The sequence below is a fragment of the Haemaphysalis longicornis genome, unplaced genomic scaffold, assembly GCF_048455015.1.
Source record: "Haemaphysalis longicornis isolate Haplotype H1 unplaced genomic scaffold, Haemaphysalis longicornis Haplotype H1 scaffold_1, whole genome shotgun sequence".
Classification (NCBI taxonomy): Eukaryota; Metazoa; Arthropoda; class Arachnida; order Ixodida; family Ixodidae; genus Haemaphysalis; species Haemaphysalis longicornis.
The window spans coordinates 167,388,020-167,408,086 of record NW_027526203.1 but is presented as its reverse complement, the minus strand read 5'-3'; the positions used below and the strand labels follow the sequence as shown (position 1 = coordinate 167,408,086).

At 46.8% G+C, this 20,067-nt stretch overlaps 1 protein-coding gene across 2 annotated transcripts in view; it reads right to left on the bottom strand.

The window, feature by feature from the left end:
• The window catches only part of LOC144139134 (presequence protease, mitochondrial), a 124,496-nt gene that overhangs the window by 28,643 nt on the left and 75,786 nt on the right, over positions 1–20,067 (bottom strand). For both annotated transcript variants that reach the window (XM_077671589.1, XM_077671593.1), the window contains 6 exons: positions 19,208–19,308; positions 16,698–16,809; positions 10,083–10,195; positions 7,133–7,186; positions 2,836–2,907; positions 1,999–2,113 (listed from right to left, as the gene is read on the bottom strand). In XM_077671589.1, coding sequence (XP_077527715.1) covers positions 1,999–2,113; positions 2,836–2,907; positions 7,133–7,186; positions 10,083–10,195; positions 16,698–16,809; positions 19,208–19,308 — 567 coding nt within the window. The remainder of the gene's footprint in view (positions 1–1,998; positions 2,114–2,835; positions 2,908–7,132; positions 7,187–10,082; positions 10,196–16,697; positions 16,810–19,207; positions 19,309–20,067) is intronic.

The window sequence follows — 20,067 nt, the reverse complement described above, 5'->3', positions numbered from 1 at the left end:
ACTGCCATCCACGGTGCTTGTGAAAGTTCCCACCAAGAAACACCGCGGTGGTAGGCCTAAACATCTCTGACGCGGCCAGCCGGCTGGTCAGAGCGTTTCGGATCTTCCGCCATTAGGTGCGTGTCTCCCCATTGGTGCAAGTCGTCAGGCTCCTCCCACTGCCACGCGAAGAAGCCACCGCGAGCGCAAAATCGTCGACACGAGCGTGAAAAAAAAATGCACGCGCAACGCCGACGTGCTATAATCGTGCGCGAAAACGGGCCATGCGGTTAACACTTAACAGAAACAACTTGGCACGCGGACAGGGGCGGGGGTCGCTATCTTCCGAGGTGCGTCATGCAAGGTCAGTTGTGGTTATCACGTACGCGTGAACTAAAACGTGCCTATTCTTTTCTTGTGAGTCGAAGTTAGAGGAGAGCAAGGGGTGCGCGCTGCATCAGATAGCCGATTTCATCCTTTCTTTTTTCTTTTGCTACTCTAAAACGATGCCCCAGCTCCGCCGGTCGATCAGCAGTCCCGCCATAAAACCGCACTATAAAAGGTATTGTGCTTCAGCCAACCGCATTCTAAGCGGTATGCTTATGCATTGAGCTCTATGGGAGGTGAACCAGTGGTCACAAAAACCCGCGTTATATCCGGTTCCGCACTATAAGCGGTTACGTTATAAATGGTCTACACTGTATCAGTAATCGTCATAACGCGCTTCTGCCATGTCGTCAGCTGTAAAATGCCTAAGAAAAGCATCCCAGGACGGCTTGGAATCGTAGCAATCACTAGTCGAGGCCTACGCAGTGGATGGTATTGATTGCAGTGCCAAGTTCGGGGTGACCTATTATGTGCCGAAATAAAAAAATCAAATTTTTCACGACCAAGCGGGGGGCACGCGTATTATGCAAGTAAATACGGTACTTCAAACAGTACATAAATTACTCATTAAGGGGACATGCAGACAAAACATAAGTTTGGTTCAATCAAAAGATTGCCCCGTTTGAATCATACTGACACCACTTTTAACGCAAGCTCCGCTCAAATAAGCTATATAATTAGGAAAAAAGGGAGTGGCCATGCGACTCACTCACTCATTCCTTGCACTAGAACCTATGACGTGATTGCACAGCTGGGTGACTTGCTGAGGCCGGCAAAAGAAACGCAAGTTAGGCAGGGCATATAAGCTCGCAGAACGAGCTATTATCGCTTAAATGTAATGCATATTCATTTTATAGCAGGAAGAATGGCGGGGTAAACAATGGAAGTTATGGAAGTAAACATAAACATGGAGTACCAGTGCATACTGCTACTGGTACAGTGTACACTATGCTTGTTTTAGCAGCACAGCAGTCCGGCGCATTGTAGTTGTCTCAGATGACACTGGCCAATCGGCATAAGCTTACATGACCCCTTGTAAAAACAAACAAACCCAGAAGCAAAAAGCATGAGGTGTACAAACAGGGGGGGGTTAAGTGGTCAACCCTTGGACAGGTTTGGTGGGCCACATTTAATTGTTCAGTTAACAGGTGAGGCCCAAGCATCCAAAAGTGGCAAGAAAAAGCAGGGCCTGTGGAGCTGCTGCGAAGCTGCCAGAGTTTCACAAATACAATGGCCCTCAAGATGTGAGCCAATGCACTGCAGAGCAAAGCTCACGTGCTTTCATACTTCCCTGCCTTTTACTCGGAGCTTGAAAGAAAAGGCACCGCCACTTTGTCAGTGCGTAAGTGTCTCAGCAGGGAGAACATATTCATGTGCACATACACGAAAGTCCACACAAAACGGCCATATACAATTGAAGAATGCTGAGAAAGAGACTCATAATACACAGCAACACATCAGCTATATTGCATGCCATGCTTGGAGGACATGACCAACTTGTGCCGGTACTTTCCCATTCTTTCTAGCTCGACACTGGATGATGCCCCGATGATGATATAAATGGAACTGAACATGACATATGCACAATTGCACAGCTCTGCACGATACACCAAAGATGTGTTTTCCACCTACCTTTGCAAAACACGCCAGCTTGGCTTCCTCGAGATCCCCATCAGTAAACTCGCCCCTTGTAAGCCACGCCAGAGAATCGGCAAATGCATCCAGCGTTTTCTCCATGTTAGGGTCCCTCAAGTAACAGAGGAGAAAAAAGAAGGAATAGCACATTACCGCTTTACCTCGGAATGGCCAATGGAAACTGCCCATGCAAATCCACAATTTCTTTTTTTATGTCTCAGAAAGGACCCTGCAAGTTAACCAATTCATGCCTGTTTCTTTTTTTTCCCCTACACCTTATGCCCACAGGTGATTTATGACACGTGAAGGCCACAGCAGTTTTGCTTAGCTTCTTTACCTCATTTGGGCTAACTCAAAAACAAAAGATTTTGCCAGCAATTGAGAGACACAATGATGCACGTACACTATTCAACTGTACTTGTTCAATCCCGCACCTGAAGAGCTATTGGTAGCCACAAAAAGATGCCGTAAAAAACTTGGAAAGAACAGTGGAACATCCTGTTTTATGCACAAAAGTAGCCCTGTAAACAAATGCATGTTCTCCAGAAGCCACATGTCGTTCTAGGTAGGGCTTTTCACTTTGCCCAGCAAAGCATGAAGCATAAATTCACACACGCAAAGGTAAGCATCCGATAGAAAAGGCTGTGCTGCCCAAGTTATGACGACCAGTGCTGCACTGAGACATGTAGCCCTAAGGGGTGATTCAGAGCTCTTAAAATGCAGTTGACACTTCAGAACAGAAATGTTCATGCTAGCCTAAACCCAGCTGGGAGAAAGACATACACAACTGTAAATGCAGCTCAAGAAACACTGTGCGGCACAAAGAGCAATTACCTGTACGAGTAGAAGCTGAGACATCCCCCCGGTCGAACGACGGCGCCTACACCATACGCACCACCTTTTTCCCTGAAGAAGAAATGGGGCATGAAGGACTTGTAAAGAGTACACGAATATGTGAGCAGGTAGCCCTTTGCAAAAACTTTCTCAACCTTGGGGATTTACCCTAAACTTGTTGATTAATTTCCATCAACCTTGTAATGTTGGGTTTTAAATGCACACACAAACGTTTGTTTTCTCTCAAAGAAATATTAATTACATTTTTGCACACACAACTAAAACCCAAATTGTGAGAAACATTATATCCCATCAGGGGTGAAGATTAAGGGGTGCAAACAGGGCGTGAAGCTGCCCTGCAGTGCAGTTTCCCGGCAATAAGCCCTACGATGCATTCCCCATCAACTCCTATCTCACCTTTCATCGTCTGCAAGGGTACTCACATTCCACTTCTAAACTCATTGCAAGGACTGCTACCAAAGCAAAAGGAAATGAAAGAGCGGTTGATCTTTTATGCCGTAGCTGGCCACCACCCCTGCAACAAGGCTGACATTTTGTGGTGCATAGCTCTTGCATTGTAAACACACATGATTAGCCTTCATGAGAGGAGACTGTGCTTCTAGAAATGACAGCATCGAGAACAGTTGTGATAACAGAAACACGGTCTTTGGTACCATTGTGCACATCATCATCATCATCAGCCTATCTACGCCCACTGCAGGGCAAAGGCCTCTCCCATTAATCTCCAATTACCACGGTCCTGTGCTAACTGCGACCAATTTATCCCTGCAAACTTCTTGATCTCATCTGCCCATCTAACCTACTGCCGCCCCCTGCTACGCTTGCCTTCTCTAGGGATCCACTCTGTTGCCCTTAATGACCAACGGTTATCTTGCCTTTGCATTACATGCCCTTCCCAAGTCCATTTCTTCTTAATTTCTACTGATAGGTCCTTAACACGCGTTTGTTCCCTGACCCACTCAGCTCTCTTCTTGTCCCTTAATATTACACCTACCATCTTCCGTTCCATTGCTCGCTCAGTCGTCCTCAATTTAAGTTGAACCCTCTTAGTGACCCTCCAAGTTTCTGCCCCATAGGTGAGTACCGGTAAGATGCAGCTGTCACACACTTTCTTCTTCAGGGACAATGGTAGGCTGCCATTCATTATCTGAGAATGCCTGCCGAATGCACTCCGCCTAATTCTTATCCTTCTAAATACTATCTCTGTCTCATGGTTGGGATCCGGGGTCACTACTTGGCCTAAGTAGATATGTTCCCTTACCACTTCCACTGCCTCGCCACTTATCTCAAACGGCTGTGCTGTGCCGAGGTTATTGATCATTACTTTAGTTTTCTGCATATTAATTTTTAGGCCCACGGTTCTACTCTGTTTGTCCTGTGCGATAAGCATGCTTTGTAATTCGTCCGCGGAGTTACTTAGCAAGGCAACGTCATCAGCAAATCTGAGGTTACTGAGGTATTCTCCATTAACCCTAACTCCCACCTGTTCCCAATCCAATGTTCTGAATACTTCTTGTAAACATGCTGTGAATAACATTGGAGAGATTGTGTCTCCTTGTCTGACGCCCTTCCTTATAGGTATTTTACTGCTCTCCTTATGGAGGATGATGGTAGCTGTGGACCCATTGTAGATATTCTCTGGTATTTTTACATAATGCTCATCTACCCCTTGGTTCCGTAATGCCTGAATAACTGCTAGTGTTTCGACAGAGTCAAATGCTTTCTCATAATCTGTGAAGGCTATATATAGGGGTTCAGTACACTCCACGCACTTCTCTATCACCTGATTGATCGTGTGGATATGGTCCATTGTTGAATAGCCTTTACGGAACCCTGCTTGTTCTTTAGGTTGACTAAAATCTAAGGTGGCAGAATTTCTGTTAGCGATTACCTTGGTAAATACCTTGTAGACGACTGACAGTAAGCTGATCGGCCTGTAATTTTTCAAGTCCTTCATGTCGCCTTTCTTATGGATTAGGATGATGTTCGCGTTCTTCCAAGATTCCGGTACCATTGCGGTCATTAGGCATTGCGTATACAGGTTTGCCAGTTTTTCAAATACAATTTCTCCGCCATCCTTCAAGAGGTCTGCTGTTATCTGATCCTCACCAGGTGATTTGCCTCCTTTCATTTCTTTCAAAGCCTTCCTTACTTCTTCGGTCGTTACTGGTGGGATGTCTATCTCCTCTGAACTACTGTCTCGTTCGGCATTATCCTGTATGTCCCTGCTACTGTACAGATCCCTATAGAACTCCTCGGCCACTGTGACTATTTTATCCCTATTTGTGATGACATTGCCTTGCTTATCCTTAAGTGCATACATCTGATTTTTCCCTACGCCTAGACACCTCTTCACTGCTTTCAGGCTGCCTCCGTTCTTTACAGCATATTCGATCCTCTCCATATTATACTTCCGTATGTCAGATGTCTTATTCTTATTGATTAACTTCGAAAGCTCCGCTGGTTCTATTCTGTCAGCTGGGGTGGAGATTGTCATGGTTTGCCGTCTCCTAATGGCATCTTTCGGCTCCTGGGAAAGTTTACCAGTATCCTGTCTAGCCATTGTGCCCCCGACTTCTACTGCGCACTTTGCGATAATGCGTGTAAGGTTGTCACTGGTGGCCTCTGTCGTAGGCTCGGCTTCCTCGGTAAGAGCTGAATATCAGTTCTGCAGCGCGATCCTGAATTCTTTAACTTTATGTCTTACTGTTAGCTCATTAATCGGCTTCTTTTGCACTAGCTTGTTGCGGTCTCTCCTCAAATCTAGCCTAATTTTAGATCTTACCATACGGTGGTCACTACATCTTACCCTTCCAAGCACTTCCACATCCTGCACGACGCCAGGGTTATCGCACAATATGAAGTCTATTTCATTTTTATGCTCCCCATTCGGGCTCCTCCACGTCCACTTCCGGCCCTCCCGTTTGCAGAAGAACGTATTCATAATGCGTAGATTATTCTGTTCTGCAAACTCGACAAGTAGGTCCCCCCTGCTATTTCTACAGCCCAGACCATAGTTCCCAACTGCCTTGTCTCCAGCCTGATTCTTGCCTACTTTAGCATTGAAACCTCCCACAACTACGGTATACTGTGTTTTTACTTTAGCCATTGCCGATTCTACATCTTCATAGGGGTGTTCAACTAGCTGGTCGTCGTGCCTGGATGTAGGCGCGTAGCACTCTACCACTTTGAGTTTGTACCTCTTATTAAGCTTAATTACAAGACCGGCTGCCCTTTCGTTAATGCTATGGTATTCGTCTATGTTGCCAGCTATGCTTTAATTGACTAGAATTCCCACTCCCAGTTCTCTTCTGTCCACTAGAACACAGTAACACAGGACATGGCCATTTTTCAGCACCGTAAAGGCTTCACCTGTCCTCCTAACCTCACTAAGCCCTATGACATCCCATTTAATTCCCTCTAACTCCTCGAACAACACCTCTAGACTTGCTTCCCTAGATAAAGTTCTCGCGTTAAACGTTGCCAGGTTCAGATTCCAATGGCGGCCTGTCCGGCTCCAGGGATTCTTAGCACCCTCTGCTGCATCACAGGTCTGACCGCCGCCTTGGTCAGTTGCTTCGCAGCCACTGGAGACTGAGGGCCGGGGGTTGATTGGCGTATTCATGGGAGGTTGTGGCCATTACTACACCACGGGGGCAATCCTGCTCTGGTGAGGGAGTGCTTTACCGGCAATGGTTGCCGGGGTCAGGCCACACCCCAAGCCTCATTCTGCAATTCCATCAACACTCGGATTTTTTTTTTTTTTTAATCCGGTGGGAATTGTCCGGCACCGGGATTTGAACCAACGTCCTTCTGCGCGCGAGGCGGATGCTCTACCTCTACGCCACCGCTGCACCGTGCACACCATAGCAGGCTGAAAATAAACCTGCTACAGAGCATTACTTTCCACTTACAACTTTCCGGCACTGTTTTTATAAAGCTCCGAACATTTCTTAATGGGGTCAATTGAGCAGCTAACATGCAAGCATATTTTTCCTGTTTCCTGAAAGTCTCGCATGAGGGTGCGGATTACATGCAGGAGCACGCTACGCCCACGAATACAAGGTGCGTTACTGAAGGGGGACAGAGGAGTACAACAGCTATGCTGTGATCCCTCAACTTAAAACTTACATTTCCCTGAACAAATTATGCATTTACAGAAATGCTCGATGCCAAACACAAAGGACAAGAGCTTGCATCTAAATTACACCACACATCTTCAGTAATGCAACCATTTCTGCACACGCGGTACCACACAGCCGTAGTCAGCACTGACCTCACTTCCCGCAGCAGGTACTTGAACGACAGCAGCTGACACGCAATCTGGAGACTGTGGAAGACAAAAGAAGGCACACAAGTGGGCCGTCACTTCAGCACACTCAAATTCATAGCACAGGGGAATGCAAATTAAAGTACTTAATGAATACGCAAAATGCCACGTTAACGATTTTAAAAAAATTTGCCAGGCATTTCTGAATCACTCTCGGCAACCAATGTGTACAAACTGCAACCGGGCTCACGCAAGCAGCGACCTTTCCTGTTTCCTCCCATCCCATACACAGCCCGCCAGAGTTAGCTTCCTAGCTTTCACTGCACACGGCCATCTTTCACAGTGTAGCCCATTTATATTGAAGCTAGTACGAATGAAATCGCAGATACGCTCGATTTACCGCTCCTAGTTGTGGCTTATCAATGTGATCCGAGCCTGCCTCGAACAAAAAATCTACAAAGGCCCACACTGATATAACAAATAAAATAAGTAACTTATCAAATTTTACGCAGAATGCACCAAAAGTTCAAGTGAGCTAAAAAAACAATCCCCCCCTGACTGCAATGGACGAGGGCTGTACGAAAGCACTGGTAACGCTGACCTTCTCTAGCTATGCGGAACTACTGTATGTATTCGATTATAAGGCGGTCACGATTATAAAGTGAGGGGGCAGTTTGGAGAGTAAAAAAAATCGCCATATATGTATGTGTGTATGTATGTATGTATGCATGCATGTATACATACATACATACATACATACATACATACATACATACATACATACATACATATTGAGCTTCGAATATAAGACGGAGTATGACTGAGACTATAGATTTTGGAAAAAAACCTCGGCTTATAGCCTTATATTCGAATAAATACGGTACCTCGAGTGTCATCAAGCGCATTGGTGCACAGCAGCCAACTACATAGTCGCGAACAAATGAAATACAAACACAAAAAATAGGAACCTGAATACGCAAAATTCGTGGACGCCAAATAATGTGTACATTTACAAGTCTCAATATTTCTGCACTTAATTGTTGCAACTGAACCGTGACATTATTTCACTTCCTTGAAAAGAAGCTGAAGTGTCTGCACATTCTGGTTCATATGTATTTCACGGTTCGTGCCACTGGTGCCAAGCATTGTGTACCACTGGCCAGGGCCAAAGAGTGAGTGGCAATTACACGCTTGCACATCACAAACTGGACACAAGTCGCTGAGTGATAACAATGCATTGCCACATCTTTGTACAGGTGTCAAAGTCGAGGCTGAGAAAGAAGACGCCTGCCTGCAACACATGGGAGTTGTTGCTTCACGGCATGCAGTAGCGTGAACCGTCACCTCCCACTAATGCAGCTCCACTGAGACGGCATCCACTGCTGCTGAAATTGACGCGAATATAATGATTTCAAAAATGTACACTGCATTAAAAGCACAGAGGCAAAGCCACAGCCGCAGCCTACTGCTTGCATCAGATGCCGCCCCTTTTTGGGTTCATCACCACGCTATCGACTGGGGGCAAACTTGTTCTCAAAGGCAACCACATAGCTTCAAGTCTTGCCTGAAAGTGTCCGAGCTTCCAAATTTCAAGAGAACATAATCAAAGGCTGAACAGATAGCATATTCTTTTTGTGCACCCCTTTAAGCAAAACTAACAGGCGATTAAATATGCACTGTTGCCTCATACAGTGTTGTGCCAACTTGCAATTTCTTCATCCCTTTCTTGAACAAGACTGTACATGGTTGCTACCACACAGGTGCGCAGTAGCACATTTGCCAAATGGAGTCTGGGCAGGACGTAACAACTGGCAAAGGAGCTTGGCACAGCAAAAGCACAATTATTTTACTGCCAATAAACCAATCTGCCTTTTTTAAAGACAAGACAAGAAAAAAAAAAGAAAACAACAAAGGGTGTACATTTTAAAAACCTAACTGCAATGAGTAAGCAGTTTTGTGAAGTGTAGTGGTTCAAAGTCTGCAAAGTGAACTTTTCTGCCACACTCATACTTCCACTATGCTTTTACAATACCCAGCAGTGAACACTGGACAGAGCATTTGTGGCCGTTTTTATGGGACAAAAGCGCTGCTCAGGTGGCACCGGAGGGTCCGTAAACTGAAACTTTCACTGATCTCTCCCACTGCTCTGAACAGGGCTTTCCCAAATAGGCCCTTTATAAATTGCCATGAAAAAAAAAAAAAAAAACAGCACAAATGACAAGTTAAAGCTGATATGCATAGCAGGAAGCATAGAGTTTCATACTAATATATACTAGAGGGAAATCTGTTGTCGCGGGCCACCGTGGTTGCGCCATTGCCGCTAGCGACATTCCTCACCTACTTCGCTGAGCTGGCCACATGGCTTCTTTTTTGTCTCGAAGCCAAAATCAACAAAAAAGGGGAACATTTTTTTTCTTGTTCATTGTGCGTGAAGCTTCTACATAATCACCGACAAATTAGTTTTTGGGGGGTTCAATTTTGTAATAACAAAACAAATTTGATGAACATTCTACAGTAATATCGTTGCTTTTTTCCAGCCAGAGACAACTTTTCAGCCTGTTCATGAGCCATGCCAAGGACAAGTGGAACGTGCCAGCCCAGTACATGACGGAACGCTCGCCGAAGCGCGGCTCTCCTAGACAGTGGTGCCAGATTTCCCTCTAGTATATATTAGTATAAAACTCTATGGCAGGAAGAGACCAAAAAGGTCCAGAAAGCCAGGCAAGGCTATTTTTATTAGCACAGTCAGCACGGGAGAGCGAAAAATGTTGCTAGTAAGGGTATAGCTGATCCTCTGGCTATTGAGGAGAGAAAGCAAGCATGCTGCGTGCCCAACCATGCAAAGCCTGTTGGAATCCAGAATTGGCAAGTGATGTCCGGTGTCCAGAGAGCATGCTTTAATTCACTGTAGCCACCACATCCCTCTCTGGCCAGCCATTTGGCCAGGCGCTCTCACCTAGAGTAATCGGGGTGCACATAAGGCACTGCGTTGAAGCTCTTGGCGCAGTAGTTGACGGCAAATGGAAACACCATGTGGATTTTGCGCTCCTTGGCATAGAAGTCGGAATCCTGCGAAGTGAAGAGGGGGGGGGGGGGGGGAACGTCAGGCACAGTCCTGCTGATGCCCTGCTCTTCATTAACCACTGTGGCTACGCAAGGCTGCAACTGCTACCAAGGCTAGAAACTGGCCAGGAAAAGCCCTGGCTGGCCTCAACATTTCTCCCAGCAACAGGATCGTGATTGCACTTCTTATGGAGGGCCTAAGCCTGGCCCCCCACCAGCACAATGGGTTGTAAGATGACGACCTCCACAAGGGACTTGCCTCGTAAAGTGATAAATGACACACACCGCACACCTTACAAGGGTGCACCATCTCACATTGGAGCTGATGTGGAACAAGAAGTGCAGTCACAATGCCCACAAGGGGTGTTCCATCGAGTGGCACAAGGAGCTTAACAATGATTCTGCTCCTCTTGAGGGGTAGCCATTCTAACACGAGAAACGGTATGACGACCAGGATGATTGGTTGATACAGAATTCACAGACAAAAATTCAAGGATTCAAGGCCCTATCAAGGCGTTTTCGAGGGTGCAGAGCAGCACAAGTAGCAACGTTTTACTACTGCTCTGTGGACATACTAAGCTTGCATATTTTGTTTAAAAGAGTGATCTCAAGCACCAATCTCTTTACTACAACTACACCCTTAGGCAGAGGACAAGTTTAGCCTAGCCCTCTTTAATATAATAATATAATATAATAATATAATAACATATAATATAATAATATAATATTGCCTAGCCCTCTTTAATATAAGGCAGCCTTATACCAGTCATGCTGTAACAAACATTTTTGAGCACTGCAAATACTCCTAATACAACCTCAGATAGTGAGAACCGTTAAGATTCCGGAGGAGGACAAGGGGGGGGGGGGGGGAGATGGACGGGGCTGCTGACTCTACCCAGCATCACTCACACCCTTAACATGATGGAATCCTCCAATGAAGCCACATAGGAGCTAAATGCACTGTGTGCTCACATTCAGTCTTGCTTATCTCGTGCTCATATGTATTTCATCCTGGAGTGCAAGCGCCAGTCGTATTCTAGATGAGGTGCAGCATACTGAACTGATGGTGGAGCATAGCTACGGTGGACACAGCAAAGGCAAGACACGCAAATTAATTGATAGGACCAGGCGATGACGAAAGCAGTGTCAAATGCAGAAAGGGGACTAGCACTATTTTTTCCATTTCCTTATGGGGTGGGGGGGGTATCCAGCTACATCCGAGCTGTCATATAATGACCAGAACACAAGGAGGGAACTTTCACGACAATGTTCACGCAGTGGAAATCCTTCCGCGGCAGGATGCCCGCCACTGTGTCACCGCTGGGTTGCTTTCAGTGTGGCTAACTGAATCTCTATGCTCAGAACTAACGGTGGCGTTCAGTAAACAGACCCCATAAAGGAGCTTCCCGCTTGTGTACGTCGTTTGACAATTCTACGCGAGTCAAGGCCGTTTCTTTTGCTGAAATATTTGTTCTCAGTTTCCAAAAGTGCCAGCAGTAAAAAGAAGAGGGATCATCGAAGTTTAACAGCAAATGCATGAAAATGAAAAAAAAAAAAGGGGGGGGGGGGGGGAGAGAGAGATTTGACTAACAACCTCTATTACAATGAAGCCAGCATTTTATATACCATCCACTTCAACTGATGACGTCTTGCTGCAAAATACAGCATGTGGAACAAGGCCATCAATACATACGGCTTGATGCTTCTAGTTTTGGTCGTATTTGAGAGGTCCTTGCACTGATACCGCTTGTTCTTCACACGCCAATCTTGAAGACAAGAATTTCAAGTCGCTTAATTGGAATTTTGGGTTATTTAAATGATGTACTGGTCCCAGCAATTTTACACAATATTCAATGGACGATGCTGCTCGATAATTCGAAGCAAAAACCCATTATATTGTTTAATTGGAGGCTCTTTCGAACAAAAAGCATCGAGGTGACCATCATTTTTTGATAAAATTCAAAATTTTCAGGTGTCAAAACAAAACCCTGCTCTGCACTATTTCTGCGCCACATCAACTGAGGCAGCGCACAGTTGATAAAGCAGCAGGCCAGTTGAGACTCGCGCCAGTGTACGCATCTGTTTTTAAGCGCAGAGCACTGTGTGAGCAGTTTGTGTGGTGGATGCTTCAGGCATTGATTTTCGCAACAAGTCTCAACTACCATGGCAAACTGTGTCGTACGCTGGACGTGGCGACAAAAAGTCAGATTCTCAAAAACATCAAGAAGGGAGACGTGTTGCGAACTGATGACAATGCTGTTCTTGAGCTTTTTGCTTAATTGGAGGTTCGGTTAATTCGATGTTTTTTGCGGTCCCCATGGACTTCGTATTAATGGGAGTCGACTGTACGAGTAAGGTAGGCAGATTGCCTTCATTTAACCTAATAAAAGCTATTGTGCATGCCTATCTTGGCGACAGAAGCCACGACAGTTGGGTCAGGACCGTGCTCGCTTGAGTTATTGGAATCGCGTGGACTTCATTCATTGCAACGTCATTTTGTTCAAACGGTCTCTCATTTACAAACCCTTTTGTTACCTTGAGTAGGCGCGAGCCAAGCGTACGTCAATTAAACTCTCTTGCTTTCAAAGGCTTCCAAAGTGGCCGTCCGCCAGCCAACCTGTACATGCCATGGAGGGGAAATTGGCAGACCTGAATGGTTTCTTTGGTTTGCCACTTCACCACCGGGCAAACTTTTCTGGCCTAGCTAGGTCAGCAGCGGATAACGTTTTTTCCGGCGCCGCGCGTCAGGCAGGCGCCACAGGGCGTTGTTCGTGGACTTTTCGCCGCATATTCACTCCATGTATTCTGGCCTTAAAGGGACCCTGCAACACTTACCATCGACTACTCAGAATGTATTTTGAGGTAAAGTCTATTGTCCCAGCAACCTCCTTCCACCAGAATTATGCAAATCTGTTCACTATCACCGAAACTACGCGCGATGAGAAATCTCGCATAATCGTTCCCTCTCAACTTGACCATGGACAACGCGATGAAAGCTGCGCGCTCCCTCCTAGAGAGGGGGGCGGCTCGCAGCGTTCTCTCCGGCGGCCTTCGATATATCACATGCCGGGGAGTTTTCTCCTTTTCTCCGCAACAAGGAGGGGTCTATTTCCGGTCCGGTGCCACAAAAAGGCAGGCATGGCTGCCTGCTCGCAAGTGCGAGCTCAGGCTGGTAGGGCATTTTTGAAAAAATAAACGTTTGTTGTCGAGTGGTCTCGTTGAAAGGGGAGTACCGAGTTCGTCACTCAAACTCCGTGCGCACTCAATACACAAAAGAAATGGCAAAACTGTGCAGACGATGGTGGAGAGTCACAGGAAATGCGAGGAAGGAGACGCAACGTTGACCAGCGACAGCCAATAGGACAGCAATGGTCCAAATGACGCCAGTTAGGCCAAGCCAGGGGTGCGTAATGCGGAGAACTGAAGAGAGTGCGGTTGGTTTTTACGCGTCTTTCACAGCGATTTGTGCGCTTACCACTTCACGTGCACGTGTAGTATTTGGCTCAGGTATTCCTGGCAGTGCAACCTAAACGTCGCGTAGGTTCATTTGCGCTGCACAAATGTGCTCCAGAGTTGACTTTGAATTGTAAAAGCATTTTATTTTTTTTTGAGGGAAGAGTGCAGGACCATTCTGATAAGCCATGAAAAGCAGGTTGTAAAATTGGGCCTTCTTTTTATTGCCCAAAGAATTCAAGGGTTTTCAAGGAGAAGAAAAAATTCCAGAACTTCCAAGGCCCTTGCAAATTGTGCTTTCAACTTTGAGGACCTGTTTGCATCCTGAAAATACCAATCTAGGCACTCATTAGGGGTGAAGGCACACGCAAACTCATAGACACATGGACTCTCAAATTCTTTCACAAATATACCACTAATGCCTTCAACATTACAAGGACTACTTGCACAAAAACTACCAACAACAGTGGAGCCCCAGTGATGGATTCGGTGTTCAAGCATTTTTCCAGCAGCTATGTCGTGAAGACCCTGTCCCGCTGCAAGTTCTATACTGCAGTATATGCTTGGATGACCTGTTTTTTCCTACACCATCAGTATTTTGTGTTCTGGGAAACGTATTCATGTGGTCGTGCTGTACTATTATGAACCAAGGCAAAATGTCTCAAGCTCACTAGTATATACAGTGTGCTCTGGCCAAACAGGTCTGATAAAAACGTGAGTGGATGAACAAATCTGAGGCTAGATAAACAAATCCATACATTTGAGATGTGCCTGCCAGGTGCGTGTGCGCCCACAATCTACATAATACAAAATGGGCAGGACTAAGAAAGAAACAAGGCAATCACTACAACAGTGCTTACCTGCAAGTACTTCGCGTTAAAAGCACACCACACCAATAATTTAGACCTATTGAAAGTGCTATTTTAGCAGTGTGGCTCAAACAACTGGAAGTTACGTAATTCTATGCCTGAAATATGCACCAGCGTGCTGCTAACAATCAGTAAGAATCAGCCGTTTTGAAGCCGCCAGCCGTTTTGAAGCCACGACTAATATCAAAGGGCGACCACTACAGCCATGTGGAAGCAACGTCATAGCTGGCCGGGCAAGCGGCACTAGCAAGCCAGGTCAGCGTTGGCCAGCCAGTCGCTCGGATGAAGCGTGCTGCATTGGGAAATGCCAAACTTCCTAGAGGGTGTTGGGAAAAAAAAGCACAGTGCCGAGCTCAGCTGGTTCTCTGGTCACCTAGCTGGCAAGTGGACGGGGCCAGCTGGGGTGTCACTTCCGCTTCACGGCTGTTTGCACGCTACGTTGGCGAGTGCACCGTCGTTTGCCACATCCCTATTTTCAATGTACAGTGGAATCTCGGTCATACGAATCTCAAGGGACCGCAAAAATATTCGTATCACCCGAAAATTCGTATCATCAGAAAACGAGAAAAAATGGCATAGTGCCGCGCATGTGACACGCGGCGGCAACATGGCGTCGGCTGTTGCCGTGAAGAGGTGCAAGTAGCTTCAGCAACCGCTTGTAACCTTCTGTTAAAACGCAGCTCAAGGTGTAAACTAAATTGCTCATGCGGGGAGAGCTCATAAAGTGGGAGAAAACTGCGCTATAAAATATCATCCACGCCAAATATGCGCCGCGGAGGTGGCCCAGCCAGCTGCTGCGAGCGCTTCGAAATTGCCGCCATGAGGCACACGTCTCCCCATTGGCGCAAGTCATGACTCATGAGGCTCTTCCCACTGCCGTTCGCGGCAACGTTGGCGGCAACCAAGGCTGAGCACGGCCGAGGTAGGACGGCGACGCGCGCTGTGTCGATACCAACGTGCGCACGCGGCCGCTCTAGCCCGGCCGTGGGCAGAGGTACCACCCCAGCAGAGGCTGGCGCCGGGGTGCCGGCCCGAATCGTCTACGCGGGAGTCAAAAGAACGCGTGCTCACCTTCGACGCGACGTGCGCACGCGAACCGCATGCGATTCGTGCGCGTCGGCGTTGCGCGCGCATTATTTTCACGCCCGCGTTGACGATTTCGCCCCCGCGACAGATGCTACCTCGCTCGGAAAATGACGCCCGACGCGCGCGGCAGTGGGAGGAGCCTGCCGACTTGCGCCAATGGCGAGGTGCGCTCTTCGTGGCGGCAGTTTGAAAACGCTCCGCACAGCCCGGTGGCCCCGCCGGAGATGTTTAGGCCTAACACCCCAGCAGATATTGAATGGGCGCTTTCACTACCGGCGCGGATGGTGTGTTATAGTACCGTTTTCACCTACATTATAAGCTCCTTTACCGCACAAGCAACTTCGTGCGTGCCTTGAGCGATATTTTAGAGAGCGCTTAGAAGCGGTAGCTCGAGCTTCGCGGCCGAAGCCGCCGCCGGCCGCGGCGCGTGCAGGTGGTTACGCGGCAGGGTCAGCGCGCCTGTGGCGTGCGCGGCGGGTTTTCGCGAGCAGAAAACGCCCCATGCGGTTCACGCTCCATGCTTTTGTGCCCGCGCGCAACCAAGGCCGCACAGCCACACCAACACTCCCGCCTCCCGTCCACGCCGCAGCCGTCTGCTCGCGGCTCCCGTGTTCGTATCACCCGCACCAGGTGATAAATGCGTACGGATCATCCGAATTTTTTTACATTGCATACAATGCATTTTCGCCGGGGAATTTTAAAAATTCGTATCACAACGAAATTCGTATCAACCGAATTCGTATCACCGAAATTCCACTGTATAAAATTGATTTCACAGTGCTACTAATCGTTTCCCTGCTGCCTTAGCGACACCTACAACACATTCAGAATACATTTGGCTGAGGTGAAAGTCTCCTGTAGCTTCAAACCTTCAGATCTCCAAATCGCCGATAGTCAAAAGATTTTACTGGCCACGATCCTAGGTATTTCCTTCCCTACTGTGGGTCATCATGAACCTAGGAAAGTTGATGATGATTCATTGGCTGACAGTAAGCAACAAGTCCTTCCAAGGTTGGAGAGAGACATCAGCCTCCCCTTTGCTGCGTTGGAGGTGAGACAACTGCTGCACACAGGTGAACAAAGCTGCAAACAGCACTCACAGCAACGTATTCGGGGCACTGCACTGAACACGCGCCTGGAATAGCAGAGAGAAGGCCATCCAGCGAGCTCTCGGCAGCGGACAGTCCAGTTGGGCTGGCATTCAGGGAACACCTGGAACCACAGAGACAGGGGAAAAGTGTGGTGTGCGCTGCATGCAAGCAGACTAAATCTACAAGCTACCATCCCAGAGAATCTCACGTCTCAGAGAATCCCAGAGCTCTCAAGTCTGCAGGAGTAAGAAAAATAATTCATCAGTGCTCCAGTAGTCTCACCCCTCACCCACTTGGCCTTCAAATTGTAAGAAGGCCATATGATGATTGCTGTTCTTTTCCCTCCCATCTGAACAGTTTCCACAACATCAAGCAACAAGCAACACAAACAAAATCAATTTACTGTGTGACTAGAATTACACAAGGATGATGTGCAGCTCTTTAAAAACAACTGGAGGAGCACGTATTCTCGTATAACAGGGCTTTGGGCAGCCTTTCTCTAATTACAAGGAATGGGGGGAGGAATCGCATTAGTTACACAGACGAGAAGAGGCTGGCAGGGGATAAGAAAATTGCAAAATTTGATTTCTAGGTCTGTGCGCTTGCTTTTTGGAATTTTTCAGCTTTCCCATGACTTTTGGCTCCTCTTTCAGTGACAACCCTTTCTGCTTGCAGGATATCACTGGCATAAAATTTGCCCACAGTTTTACACAGGCTAAGTTCACGTACTGAATACGACGCTACACTAATGACACACATTGAAACCAAGCTGTCTTCACGCCACTTCTCCCCAATGCTGGGCAGTCCCAAAACTTAATGGTAGGGCACAAGTTGGGTGGCAAAAGGCTCTCAGGGGTGTCAGCTTGAATCACTGCACTTGGCTGCAGCCAGTACTAGCCCTGTCACTCACTGCTTAACACATTATCCACTGTACAAAAGAAATCTTACCCACATTACATAGCCAGAGAAACATTGCGAATTTCTACAACACCAATCATATTACTGAGACTAAATTAACAATTGACCACAGAATCTAATTGCTGAGCAAAGTTAAGGCAAAAACAGGCCAGCTGTTTAGACTATTTTTTTTGAACAGGTAACCACATGTCATGTTGACAGTTATGAGCTGTGAAATGCATGTGACCACAGAAAAATCTGTACATTGGCATATTGCTTGAATATGGCATATTGCGTGAATACCTATGTACTACAGTCGAACCTAAATGTATTGAACCCGTTTACATTCAATTATCCTTCATATGAAACTATTTCTGGACACAGTACATTTACAATGAGAATATATTGCAAAAACTATGCTTATATCGAACAAAAATACCAGCGACAACCGATATATCGAACTCCAAATGCTGCAGAAGTGCCACCCCCTCCCAAGTTGGCTTTCCCTCGGGGCGGAGGAGAAATTCCGCTGGCACAGCCCTCAAAGTGGTTTAGCCCGGCCGCTTATGGGCAACGGGCAGCTCTTTCCCCTCCCTCACCTCGCTCTCCTTATCGTGACTAGCCCATCGTGCCGTGTTGGGCGAGCTGTCGACACCCTCCTTGCAAAAAATGATCCCGGCCCACCCGCCATGCTTTTTTTTTTTTGTTCATTGTGTTTGCGTCATTCGCGCTTTTTGGGCTTTTTTTGGAAGTGTAGCTGCATTGGCTAGCGTGAAGTGGCAAAATTTGCCTTTTGCCGTGAAGCTGGCAATCGTAACTCGAGCCGAACTTGGTGATAAGTTGGACATCCCCGTCAGTCACGAGATTCCCGAGAACACCTTGTCGAAGCAGGTTCTGGGCAGATGTTACCAAAAAAACCACTGGAAACTGCTTCAAACCTGCTGGCTTGTGCACATCGGTGATGACTGAAAATCATGAGGAGTGCAATGAAGCCACCGCCGGTGTTGCCGAAGTGTGGAGCGAACTGTCGGAATTTCCGGACGCCATTGCCAGGTCAACGGTCGGTGAGCTTGACAGTGCGGATGATAGTGTCACGATAGTGTAGTGATAGTGATAGTGTAGTTTTCATAGCTTGGAAGACTACATTGTCGACATCGTCCTCAGCGTAAGTGAAAGCGGGCGCAACGAGGAAAGCAACGACGATCCTTTGCCCACAACCTCCGAAGTGACTGGTGCACTTGCACTAGTCCGGAGCTTTTTTGCAAATGTGAAAGGTTGCGGCCTCAGCTGCTCTGACAATGTGGCGAAGTGCGCACTGTCTCGGGCAGCAAGGTTGTTCAAGTAGTAGATACAAGACTATTTCGTGCGAAAGTAAGGCAGTTTCCCCAATAAAGTGTTTTAAAAATGCAATGTGCTTTTATGATGTCCAATTCCTTAGCCTGCTAATATCAAATTATCCCCTATATTGAACTGACAGGTGTTTTTCTGCGAGTTCGATATAACCAGGTTTGACTGTATTTACACATTCAATTTATAAAAACATTACCAAATCTGCCCCTGCCAGTGACAGCCAACCTTTCAGGTGATTAGAGCAGCTTGAAAACCAGCTCTGCAGCTCTCACCTAATGGAATCCTTTTTCAGCAATGCATCAGCCAGGGCCCTCAGTTGTGGCAGCAAAAACTTTAGGCTGGGAGCTTCAGCCAGAGTTTTCATCTGCGTAATCTGGAGGCAAGGAGGAGGGGGGAATAAAAGGGATAACACAAGACGCATTTAGACTCCTGGCAAGAGAAGGCTCCCAAACAGAAATTGAGATTCGGAAAACAGGAACTGCACATATTATGTACGTGTGGGGATAGCTTACATCAAATTTCGGGAGCAGTTCTTAGCAGAAGTGTATGCAGGATTGCTTCAACGAGAAAAGAGGGGGGGGAGGGGGGGGGGGGAAATAAAAAATTGAAACAAAGCTAAAAACCAAAATTTCCAGTTGTTTCTTTCATTTTTCTTTTCGTGCAGGGGCACTGAAAACTCGTTGACCACAGTGGTCAGAGCAGATGCTGAAACTGTGTGATCTTAATGTAACGCTTTAAAAAAGAAGTACCTAATAACTGCTATAGTGACGTCAGGGCAAGCTATAGCTTGCATTGACGTCACTATAGTCTTTACTTGATGATAGGCAAAGTCAGAGGCCTTGTCCAGTCCCTCTACCACTCTCTTCCCAAAACAAAGTAAAACAACAAAATTTTCTATCTATGATTCACTGTTCTATGATTCACGCATGCACCTGCCTGAATACGCATTACCACCTAAATGCTCCAGTTCGCACTAATGTTCGCACTGAAAAGCAAGAGCCTTGCAAAGATATCAATTTAGAGGCGAGTATGCTTGTGCTGTAAGCACTGGACCCGACATTTTGTAGCGAGTGAACATGCCAAAACGCATCGCTGTCTAGTGGGGCCAAAAGGACCACAACAAGCCAGAGGC